We start from the raw sequence: 13,140 nt of genomic DNA, 5'->3' as shown, positions 1-13,140 counted from the left end.
CTTATCACTATAGAATGACCGTCTTTATGTTTTGTTTTGTTTTGTTTTTTTTGAGATGGTGTCTTGCTCTGTTTCCACGCTAGAGTGCAGTGGTGTGATCTCAGCTCACTGCAGCCTCTGCCTCCTGGGTTCAAGTGATTCTCCTGCCTCAGCCTCCCTTTACAAATTTTGACTTAAAATCTGTGTTATCTCGTGTAAGTGTAGTTTCTCCTGCTTGCTTTTGGTTTTTACTTGCGGGAATTTTTTTTCCAACCCTTCACTTTCAGTCTATGTGTGTCTTTGTAAGTGAAGTAAGTTTCTTATAGACAGCATAGAGTGATGTTTTTTAATTCATTCAGCCAGTTTAGTGAGGAGTTTAATCCATTTACCTTCAAGGTTATTATTGATAGCCAAGGACTTATTTCTGTCATTTATTAATTTGAAGTCAAATAGTGCGACGTCTCCAGCTTTGTCCTTTTTGGCCCCCAGATCATGCATAGGTGGCAGACAGGGCAAAATGATCCTTTGGACCCCAGAAAATGTGCACCAGTGGTGGTGGGCAGGGTGGATCGATCCTAGGCCCCTGGGTCATAATGCGTTCTGGCAGTGGTGGCCGTGGGAGGGGTCCGCCTATCCTCAGGCCCCTAGATGGCGTACATGGGTGCTAGTGGTGATGGGAATTGGGGGCAGGTCAATCAATCTCCAAGCTCCTTAGACAGTAAAAATTAAAATTGCCATGGAGTCCCCTCTCAGTCGTGTACATATAATCCATTAACACTAGATAGTATGTATTGATAATTATTTCAAAAAATGTGACAAAAGCATATACTTGCTGTTTGGTAACTTGTTTTTGACGATTAAAATTTATTGAACTTTCTTATATCATTGGGTATTTCTTAGAACTTTTTCGTGTTATTTGCTTAGTGTTTTCATTCTACCATTTACTTAATTCCTTATTGCTAGCAATTTTGGTTGTTTTCAGCTATTCCTGCTCAAAAATAACATTATATTCCTCTCTGATTTTTTCTTTGAGATCAATTCCTGAGATTGCTAGGTCAAAAAAGTATGAATATTTTTAAGGTCAATAAACACCACCAAATAGCTCTCCAGAAGCATGTTGCCAATTTATAACTCACCAGGAGGGTATGAAGGAACCCAGATTTTCATAGTAAATTAGAAAGGTTACTGTATTTTTATTCAGAAGGTAGTCTGAATATTGATTGGTGTAGGTGACCTTACCCTCAACCATTGGTGTTTAAACACAAATGTTGGCTGGGCGTGGTGGCTCACACCTGTAATCCCAACACTTTGGGAGGCCCAGAGGGGGCAGATCACTTGAGGTCAGGAGTTTGAGACCAGCCTGGCCAACATGGTGAAACCGTCTCTACTAAAAATACAAAAATTAGCTGTGCGTGGTGGTGCGTGCCTGTAATCCCAGCTACTCAGGAGGCTGAGGTGTGAGAATCTCTTGAACCCAGGAGGCAGAGGTTCCAGTGAGCTGAGATTGTGCCACTGCACTCCAGCCTGGGTGACAGAGCGAGACTTCATCTCAAACAATAGAAAATAAAAAATAAATAAATGCAAATGTTGAGCGATTGTGTTCTTTTGACTTGTAGACTTCCCCTCCCCAATTTCCTCGCTGCCGAGAAGGAGGCTGGGCAGACGATTCCGTGAAGGCTTCAAAGTGAGTACCAGTAGCTCATAGAAGTGGGGTTGGTGCTGGACACAGTGGGGTGGGGACTTTGCTCCTGTGTTGTTTTATTTTTTACCATAGTTTGATTGAGAAAAAATTTACATATCATACAGTTCACCCATTTAAAATGTATAATTTAATCGTTCTTAATATATTCACAGAGTTGTACAGCCATTACCACAATCAATTTGACAGCATTTTTATCACCTCCCCACCGAAAGAAACCCTGTATCTATCAGCAGCCACTTCCCGTGTCCCCCCAACCTCCCTAGATCTAGGTGGCTACCCGTCAACTTTCTCTCTATCTGATTTGCGTATTCTGGACATTTTATATAAGTAGAATCTACATTATGTGGTCCTTTATGGCTGACTTCTCTCATTTGTCATAATGTTTTCAAAGTTTATCCATGTTGCATATTCTGTGTTCTTCTTAATTTTCTAAACATAATGGAATTGCCTGCTGGTAGCTGCTGCTGAACTCTGTGGTATGTCTTCCCTTGACATAGATCAGTCATTGTTCATAAAGGAGACTAATACAGATGACCCATCACCCTGCCTAGTTGGTATCTTGTGTTTTCTGTAAGTTGGCATGAATATTGGTGCCATAACCATCCAGCGTTATCTAATCAGCCTATCCAGAGGTCCTGGGAAGGCTGGGAAACCTAATGTCACAGTGCATGCAGCAGCATTTATAAACTGCATAGGGCTCACAGTGTGGGACTGTGGATGCAGATGCCATTCTCTCTGAGCTGGATGAGGTTGGGCAAGGTGTATACCATGGCTGAGCCCTGGATGGACACATTGATGTTCCCTACAGGGTGATTTCAAAGACTGAAGGAAATTACATACGTAACAGGACTGTTGCTGTTGTGTTTAGCCCTTGAAACCTTTCCACAGCTTAGACCAGAAGCTGATCCCTGTGGTTCCATATCAAAAGACAGCAGGGTGTGGTGAGAGCCACAGGTTCTGGAGGCAACTGCCTGGTTTTGAATCCTAGCTATGCCATTTATTATCTCAGAGACTGCAAACAAGTAATTTAACATCCCTGGTCTCCATTTCTGCATCTCTACAATGGGGTTAAAAATAGTTCTTAACTTGAAAGGATCATTGTGAGGATTAAATGAATTCATATGTATAACACGTTAGAAGAGAGAGAAGCATTTAGGAAGCACTTGATGGACATTGGCTGTTGTTATGATGATAATGATGATGATGGTTGTTTCTTATCCTCATTCTGTCCTCATAGATGGGCCTTGACCATATTCTTCTCACAGGCATTCTGGCAGGTCATGATATTTATGAGTTGTAGGAGCTTTGGGATCTTTATGGTGGCATAAATGCTTCATATGAAGGATCTGTTTGGGAGAAGTAATTCCACATTAAGAAAAGCGATGTTTATTTTGAAGGTCAGGAATCTTCTTTAGTTGTGAACTACATTAAAGCCTTAGCATAGGAATGTCAGATTTCCGAAGCTGTAGTATCCAGAAGTATTTTCTGAACCTTACGATGTTAAGAAGTAGCCAGGGGTGTTCAAGGGAAGAGAATACAGTCACGGATTCTTAGTTTCTGTTTCTGACTGGGCCAGTAAAACCCTTCTTTATCCCTCTTTTCCACTTATCACTAGAGACAGAAACTAAAAACCATTGTTTTAGGCTGCGAAAAGCCTAAAATAAAGTAGAACAACAACAAAATAAGGCAGGTTGGACAGGCTTGAATTAGACATAACCAATGGATGATATCTCCTCAGATTTCTGCCAGCATCTGGGAATGCACATGAGTTACAGTAGAAATCTCTGCGAGATCTTCAGTTATCCAGGATAAGCATTCATATCTCTGGGATGGTCTCAGAATTACAGAATTACCTTGTCTTGTATAAGGAGGAAGTGTTCCTCAAACTTCCTACCACATGCCCTCTCTGCATTTCTTCCACACTCAAACCAGCAGGATTTTCAGGCTAAGGTGTGGTAATTAAGTCATCTCTTGTTTTACTCATAGGAAGCAACATCACAGTAAGGTTAAAACCATGGGTATCTGATTCAGACATACCAGGGTTTGAATTCAGGTTTCAGCATTTAACTGGCTGTGTAAACTTGGGGAAGTTACTTAACCCTGTAAAGTAGCAATACTAACACCCATTGTAAAGAGTTGTTCTGAGCCTTGAATACACAGGAAGAGTACTCAGCATAAAGCTAATACATAGCCAGTTGCTGCAATTAAGTTATGACTAACACTAGTGCATAAGGAGTAAGGTAATAAGGCAGGTGTCTCTAAGTTTTATGGTTCTAAAACATCAAAGTGTTAGGTAACATGTATTTTGTGAATGGCCTCTATAATAAGATGGTGCTGGCTGTCACCTCTAGCCACATTTGTTAGCCTCTGTAGCTGTCAGCACCTTCCAGATGCTTTAAACAGGTTTTGATGACAGTTAGTCTTTGTGATTCTTGAAGTTTCATTCATTGCTTAAATACAATTAATCTAGGCCAGCCTGACGGAGAATATGATAGTAAGGCTGAGACATTTTGCTAGCTTTGCCTTTGGTCCCATTTTATAGATGAAGTAAGTGGAGTCATACATGCCTGTAAGGAGTGAGCTTAATGTTTTTTAGTTTAGTTCAAAGTCCAGTTCTAAAGACTGGATTACATTTTATTCCTTAATCCCTTGTACTAAGTCTTAGATGAAAGATTTTAACAAATTATACCAGTGAGATGGCCAGTTATCAAATTTAACTGCTTAAGATATACATGAGAATAGTTTCTCAAAGAATAGTCATTATTCTAGTTTAGACTTTCCTTGAGCAGTTGTTGCCTTCAAAATAGCACTATCTTGAAAGCTCTCTACAAGGAGAACCACAAAACACTGTTCAGAGAAGTCAGAGATGATACAAACAAATGGAGAAACAGTTCATGCTCATGGATAGGAAGACTCAATATTGTTAAAATGACCATACTGCAAAAGCAACTTTTAGAGGCAATGCTATTTCTATTAAGCTACCATAGGCATTGTTCACAGAACTAGAAAAAAAAACTATTTTCAAATTTATGTGGAAGAAAAAAGGGCCTGAATAGCCAAGGCAATCCTAAGTAAAAGAAAACACACACACACACACACACACATATTCACACACACACACACACACACTCATACACACACACACACACACAAACACACACACACACACCCACCCAGAAAAACCTGAAGGCATTACACTATACTACAGGGCTACAGAAACCAAAACAGCATGCTACTGGTACAAGAAAAGACACATAGACCAATAGAATGAATAAAGAACCTAGAAATAAGGCCACATACCTGCAACTATCTTCAACAAACCTGACAAAAACAAGCAATGGGGAAAGGATTCCTTATTCAATAAATGGTGTTGAGATAACTGGCTAGGCATATGCAGAAGGTTGAAACTGAACCCTTTCTCTATACCATGTACAAAAATTAACTCAATATGGATAAAAGACTTAAATGTAAAACCCAAGAATATAAAAACTCTGGAGGACAACCTACGCAATACTATTCTGGACATAGGATTGGGCAAAGATTCTATGAGGAAGACACCAAAAGCAATTACAACAAAAGCAAAAATTGACAAATGGGATCTAATTAAACTAAAGAGCTTCTGTACAGCAAAGGAAACTGTCAACAGAGTGAGCAGATGACTTACAGAATGGGAGAAAACTTTTGCAAACTATGCATCTGACAAAAGTGTAATATCTAGCATCTATAAGGAACTTAAATTTACAAGAAAAACCCAACCCCATTAAAAAATGGGCAAAGGATATGAGCAGACACTTTCCAAAAGAAGACATGCTTGCAGCCAACAAGCTCAACACCACTGATCAGTAGAGACATGTAAATCAAAATCATAATGAGATACCATCTTACGCCAGTCAGATAGCACTTACTAAAAAGTCAAAAAATAACAGATGCTGGTGAGGTTGCAGAGAAAAAGGAACGATTATACAGTGTTGGTGTGAGTGTAACTTCAATCATTGTGAAAGTTCAATCATTGTGAAAGATAGTGTGGTGATTCTTCAGAGACCTAGAGAAAGAGATACCATTTGACCCAGCAATCCCCATTACTGGATATATACCCAAAATAATATATCATTTTATTATAAAGACACATGCATGTGCATGTTCATTGCAGCCCTATTTGCAATAGCAAAGACATGGAATCAACCGTGCCCATCAGTGGTAGACTAGATAAAGAAAATGTGGCATATATACACCACAGAATACTGCGTAGCCATAAAAAAGAACAAGATCATGTTCTTTGCAAGAACATGGATGGAGCTGGAAGCTACTATCCTTAGCAAACTGATGTAAGTTTGATGTAGAAACAGAAACAGAAACAGAAAACGAAAAACTGTATGTTCTCACTTGTAAGTAGAAGCTAAATGATGAGAACACATGAACACAAAGAGGAGAACACCATACACTGGGGCCTATTGAAAGGTGGAGGGTGGGAGGTCAGAAAGGATCAGGAAAAATAACTGCTGGGTACTAGGCTTAATGCCTGGGTGATTAAATAATCTGTACAACAAACCCCTGTGACACAATTGTACCCGTATCACAAACCTGCACATGTACCCCTGAACTTAAAAGCTAAATTTACAAGAAAATCATTATTAAAAACATTTACTTCCAAGTTTTTCCACCCTCTCCTCCCACTTTTTTGTCCCTTCCCCCTTCCCCAACACACCCCAACACACACACATTTTCTCCTTAGCCTGAAAATAAGTTGTAGCTGTCATGACATGTCACCCCTAAATACTTTAGCATGCATCTCTCAAGATTAATTATATTCTCTGCATTATCACAGTATCACTGATATCTAAGACATTATATCGTGGCTTCATAATACTTAATACATAGTTTATATTTAAATTCTCCCCTTTGTTCCCCCAGATGTCTTTTGTAACTCCAGGATCCAATCAGAGCTCAAACATTGCAGCTTCGTAGTTGTCTTTTTAGTCTCTCTTGATCTAAACTAGTCCTCACCCTTCCCCATTCCCCACCAAGACATTGACTTTTTTGAGGAGTCCAGGCCAGTTGTGTTGTAGACTGTCTCACATTCTGGGTTTCTCTAATTGATTCTTCATAAGATTCAAGTTAAAGGTTGTTGACCAGAGCAGGTGATCACGTGTCCTTTTGAGCTTATTAAATTAGCATGTGACATCAGCTGATCCCTTGGTTGTTGTTACTGAGTTTTATCACTTGGTCTAGGTGGTGATCTCTAGATCTCTCCATTGCAAAGGTTCTTTTTTTCCTTTATAAATAATTAGTCATTGTTTGGGGGTGCCGCTTTGAATCCTATTCACCTACAGCCTTTCACTTGGTGGTTTTAGCATCCATTAATGATCTTTGCCTGAATCAGTTACTATATCAGGGGTTGCAAAATGTTAGCTTTCTAATTCTGCCATTCTATATTAATTGCTTGGAGTTTTTCTATAAAGAAGAATTTACTTTTTCCCTCTTTTCTTTTTCTGTTGCTCTCTCTTTTTAAAATTATGGACTCGTGGATACAAAAAAATTCTATTATTTTATTTTAGATTCAGGATATACATGTGCAGGTTTGTTACAAGGGTATATTGCATGATGCCAAGATTTGAGCTTCTATTAATCCTGTCACTCAGATAGTGAACATAGTACCCAATAGGAAGTTTTTCAGTCCTCACTCCAACCCCTTTTGGAGTCCCCAGTGTCTGTTGTTTTCTACCTCTGTGTCTACACGTGCCCAGGATTTAGCTTCTACTTATAACTGAGACCTTACAATATTTGTTTCCCTGTTTCTACGTTAGTTTGCCTAGGATAATGGCCTCCAGCTATAACCATGTTGCTGCAAAGGATGTGATTTCATTATTTTTTAATGGTTGCATAGTATTCTATGGTATATATGGACCACATTTTCTTTATCCAGTCTACCATTGATGGGCACCTAGGTTGATTCCATGTCTTTCCTGTTGTGAACAGTGCTATGAACATATATTTGCATGTATATATATTTTTTTGTCTAATGATTTATTTTCCTTTGGGTATGTATATACCATCCAGTAATGGAATTGCTGGGTCAAATGGTAGTTCTATTTTTAGATCTTTGAGAAATCTCCAGGCTGCTTTCCACAGTGGCTAAACTAATTTGCATTCCCACCAACAGTGTACCAGTAAGCATTCCTTTTTCTCAGAAGCCTCACCAACATGTGTTATTTTTTGACTTTTTAACAATAGCCATTCTGACTGGTGTGAGATGGTGTCTCATTGTGGCTTCAGTTCACATTTCTCTGATAGTGATGTTAAGCGTTTACTCCTGTGTTTGTTGTCTGCTTGTATGTCTTCTTTTGAGAAGTGTCTGTTCATGTCCTTTGCCCACTTTTTAATGGGGTTATTTGGTTTTTTCCTTGTTGATTTGTTTAAGTTCCTTATAGATTCTGGATAATAGTCCTTTGTCAGGTGCATAGTTTGCAAAAATTTTCTCCCATTCCCATTCTGTAGGTTTGTTTACCCTGTTGATAGTTTCTTTTGCTGTGCAGAAGCTTGTCAATTTAATTAGATCCCACTTGTCAATTTTTCTTTTTGTCACAGTTGCTTTTGAGGACTTGGTCATAAATTATTTGCCAAAGCTGACATCAGAAAGGTATTTCCTAGGCCTTCTAGGATTTTTATAGTTTGAGATCTTACCTTTAAGTCTTTAATCCATCTTGAGTTAATTTTTTTTTTTTTTTTTTTTTTTTTGAGACAGAGTTTTGCTCTTGTCACCCTGGCTGGAATGCAATGGCATGATCTCACCTCCCTGCAACTTCAACCTCCCAGGTTCAAGCCATTCTCCTGCCTCAGCTTCCTGCATAGCTGAGATTATAGGCATGTGCCACCACACCCAGCTAATTTTTGTATTTTTAGTAGAGAAAGGGGATTCACTATGTTGGCCAGGCTGGTCTAGAATTCCTGACCTCAGGTGATCCACCTGCCTTGGCCTCTCAAAGTGCTGGGATTATAGGTGTGAGCCACTGTGCCCCGCCCTGAGTTAATTTTTTTTTTTTATATACAGTGATAGGAATGGGTCCAGTTTCATTCTTTTACATATGGTTAGCTGGTTTTTCCAGCACCATTTATTGAATAGGATGTCCTTTCCCTGTTGCTTATTTTTGTTGACTTTGCCACAGATTGGTTGGTATGCTGTTCTATTTCTAGGTTTTCTGTTCTGTTCCATTGGTCTATGTGTCTATTTTTGTACTTTTTTTTTTTTTTTTTTCGAGACAGAATCTCTCTCTGTTGCCTAGGCTGGAGTGTAATGGTGCAGTCATAGTTCACTGTAACCTCAGACTCCTGGGCTCAAGTGACCCTCCTGCTTCAGCCTCCCCAGTAGCTAGGACTGCAGGCATGCACTGCACCACAATGCCTGCCTAATTTTTTTGAATTCTTATTTTTGTAGAGATGTGGTCTCACTTAGTTGCTGAGGTTGGTCTCAAACTCCTGGCAGTCCTCCTACTCTGGCCTCCCAAAGTGCTGAGATTATAGGCATGAACTTCTGCATCTAGCTGGACTCATAGATTTTTGTTGTTCATTATGTTATAACTCATTTCCATCACCACAGTTTTTATTTTCTGTAATACTGATTATTATTAGTACTCAGATTGTCCCATGTTTGGGCAGGGAGAACTTCAAGATGGCTCTTATGCCTTTATGCTTTATTAGTATTTGAGCACATACTTGCTTTTCAATGCAGCAAGATATTCCAGAATAACTTTGTATTTTCCTTGGAGTCAGCTACTTCTCCAAGGAGGCCTGGGTCCTTTTGGTGGAGAACAGTTTTAGAATTCAGGATCTGTTCATTACTATTGGATATCTTTGCTTCTAGGCTCTTGTAATAGAACTAGGAAACACATTAAAAAAAAATAACGCTCTATCCTGTAACACACACAAAGTAGTTTTAAAGTTACTATACTAATATCATTATCAAAAAGAAACTTCCTAAGAAAACCTCAAGATTTCTTTGTGGTTCTTTTTGTTCTTAAAATATATCACACAAGTTCAGGATACTGTTTTCAGAATTCTTTGATGTAATTGAATTATTTCTCATTTAGGTTCAGATATCAATTTAATACACAATTGCATTCACTTGTTTCTATTTCTTTGTGGTCAATTTTAAGATTTTTAAAAATCCTTTTTATTTGAATCACCTTTGAATATGTAGGACATTTACACTGATCAAGAGTTAAAATTGTATAGAAAGACATACTCAGAGATGTTATCACTCCCTTCCTTACCATCCCCTCTACCTTATTCCCATCCATTCCCTAGAGGTAGTTTCTTTTTTAGTTTCTGATTTATCTTTCCTATACTTCTTTTTGGAAAAGTAAACACACACATACACACACACACACACACACAATTATATATACAGATATATAAATTATATATAATTATATATACAGATATATAAATTATATATATCTGTATATATATAAGTTTTTATATTTCTCCTCCTTTGTTTCTATATCTTAGGTGTCAGCGAACTGTGGCCCACAGGCTAGCTGCCTATTTTTATAAAGTTTTATTGGAATATAGCCAGCCACACCCTTTCATTTTAAAAACCGAGATTGCTGATCCATGTGGAATTTATTTTGATGTATGGTTTTACTTTTTTCTAAATAGCTATTGTCCCAGCACTATTTATTTAAAAATCTATCTTTTCCTAGTGATTTGAGAAACCACCTTTATTGTATTCTGAATCTTTTTGTGTACCAGGGTCTGCTTTTGGACTCGTTATTCCGTACCAGTGGTCTCTCTATTCCTAGGCTATTACGTACCGTGCTGTTTTCCTTATAGACTGTAACAATCGTTTTTAGTGTTAGCAAAAACAAGAAGGTGATGTTGAAATGCAGGTCTCATCTACTAATGCGAAACTTATGGAGGAGCCTTGTTTTACTAATTGTTAGGGGATTTTAATACCTGTCATATCTGGAATTTATTTTGAAATAAGTAAGTAAGCCGGATGCGGTGGCTCACACCTATAACCCCAGCATTTTGGGAGGCTGAGGCAGGTGGATCACGAGGTCAGGAGTTCAAAACCAGCTTGACCAAGATGGTGAAACCCTGTCTCTACCAAAAAATACAAAAATTAGCCAGGTATGGTGGCAGCATGCGCCTGTAATCCCAGCTACTCAGGAGGCTGAGGCAGGAGAATCATTTGAACCCAGAGGGTGGAGGTTGCAGTGAGCTGAGGTCACACCAATGCACTCCAACCTGGGTGACAGAGCAAGACTCCATCTCAAAAAAAGAAAAAGAAATAGGAAAATAAGATAAACCATGTCGTCTGCTTCTTAGAGAACAAAAGATTATCGCAGTACTCATTCCTCAGTGAAAACATTAAAGATTTTTCATTAAAGATCAAATTCGTTTCCTCTGGAGAGAGAAGCTTTTCCTTGTCACGTGTTACTTTCTGAGGTATTCACTTGCTTGGCTTTTCAGTCTGTGGCCGTTTCTGACCCCTCAAAATGTTGAAATGCCCAGAGCTCTTCCTCTAACCTTCTCTCCTCTCTGTCAACACTCAGTTTCTGCATGATCTCAACCTGGTCTCATGTTTGGCTATTGTCCACGCAGTGATGACTCCAGAATTTATATTTCCAGCCCAGTTCTTCTCCTGGATGACCATTTGTCTACTTGATGCTTTCAGCTTGAATATGCAATGCAAACCTGGCATATCCAAATTAGTCTTCTTAATTTCAGCCCCTTGTACCCCCGCCCTTAATTGTGCCTCCAAAGTCTTCCCTAGATCTCAGTAAGTGGTGACTCTATCTTCCTAATTGCTCAGATTGTAAACTTTGGGATTATCCTGGCTTCTTCTCTTTATATCAACCCATTCAGTCTGCCAGCAAACCCTGTTAAGTCTGCTGTTCAAATACATCGGTTGTCTGAACTGCCAGTGCTTGGCTGCAGCCACCATCATTTCTGGCACTGACTCAAGTGAGAACTTCCTGACGAGATTCCCTCTGTGTTATCTCTACATAACCAGAGTGATCCTTTTAAAACAGGCGCAAACCTTTTATGTACACCCAGAACCCTGCAGTAGCATGCCACTCAGAGTATAACCCAAAGTCCTTACTATGGCTTACAAGGTCCTACCTGACTTCACTTTACGTAAAGTAGCACCCCTCATCGCTCTGTGGTCCCACTGCCTGCTTTCTTTGTCGCCACCTGACATCTGCATGCATGCATACATACTCTCTTTTTCTATCTGCTGTAATGTAAGCTCCATGAGAGGAGACACACTCTCTTATTTACATACCCACAGGACCTTGCACAGTGCCTAGTTCATAGTAAGCACTTAGTGACTATTTATTGAACACAAGAACAAATGATCAGATCAGTATTTTTTTTTTTTGAGACAGGGTTTCACTCTTGTTACCCAGGCTGGAGTGCAATGGCGCGATCTCGGCTCACCGCAACCTCCACCTCCTGGGTTCAGGCAATTCTCCTGCCTCAGCCTCCTGAGCAGCCGGGATTACAGGCACGCATCACCATGCCCAGCTGATTTTTTTGTATTTTTAGTAGAGACGGGGTTTCACCATGTTGACCAGGATGGTCTCGATCTCTCGACCTCGTGATCCACCCGCCTCGGCCTCCCAAAGTGCTGGGATTACAGGCTTGAGCCACCGTGCCCGGCCAGATCAGTATTTTTAAATGGTCACTTTGCTTTCGTGTGGAAGGTGGAGAGCTGAAATGCTGGGAAGACCTGTTGGGAAGTAATAATCTACATGAAAGAAAGAGCCTAAACCAGGGGTGTGGTGTGACGATAGAAAAGAGGGAGATGTGGAGACCTTTTGGAGGTAGAATTAATAGAAATGACATTGGTTGGATGTAGGGCAAAGGGAGGAGTCACTGCAAGGAGCCGCACTTAGGTGTCTGGTTGGTCGTGGTGCTGTGAGAGAGGGAAGGCAGGAGAGACTTGATTTAGGGGCTAATAGTGGAACATGTAGGTAATTTCCACAGCTCAGGAGTTGAGAAGTGAGGTCAAAAAAGAGATGGACTTTGAGTCATCTACAAAAATAGGAGAAGACAAGGATAGATCTTTGGATTTGGCCGTTTGGAAGTTATGAGGGGCCTTTGAGAAAGTGGTTACAGTTATTTGTGTTTGAGCAGAAACCAGATTACAGTAGATTGAAGAGGACGTGGGACATGAGGAAGTGGCCAGTAATATAGGATAGTATGAAAAAAGGAAAGGGATAGAACAGTATTTGAAAGAAGAGTCTAGATTAAGAATCATGTCTGTAATATATAAGGAAAGAGTGATTAGAGTTGTAGTGGGAGGTTAATTGATGTAGCGGGATCCCGGAGGGATGGGATAAGATCTTCCAAGAGAAACTGAATGACCCTGGACAGGAGGAGGGGGCGCAGATAATTTTCCTCCAAGACAGATGGAGCTTGGAAAGGCTGGGTAAGTTATCGAGGAGGATTGA

The 13,140-nt window shown here is 39.7% G+C and overlaps 1 protein-coding gene across 1 annotated transcript in view; it reads left to right on the top strand.

The window, feature by feature from the left end:
- IFT43 (intraflagellar transport 43) overlaps positions 1 to 13,140 on the top strand; it is a 100,811-nt gene that overhangs the window by 34,914 nt on the left and 52,757 nt on the right. Inside the window, exon 3 of the mRNA XM_003924571.4 lies at positions 1,596 to 1,663. Coding sequence (XP_003924620.1) covers positions 1,596 to 1,663 — 68 coding nt within the window. The remainder of the gene's footprint in view (positions 1 to 1,595; positions 1,664 to 13,140) is intronic.

This window comes from Saimiri boliviensis, chromosome 2, assembly GCF_048565385.1.
Source record: "Saimiri boliviensis isolate mSaiBol1 chromosome 2, mSaiBol1.pri, whole genome shotgun sequence".
Lineage (NCBI taxonomy): Eukaryota > Metazoa > Chordata > Mammalia > Primates > Cebidae > Saimiri > Saimiri boliviensis.
The sequence above is the reverse complement of the archived record's forward strand: the minus strand, read 5'-3'. Positions and strand labels throughout refer to the sequence as shown.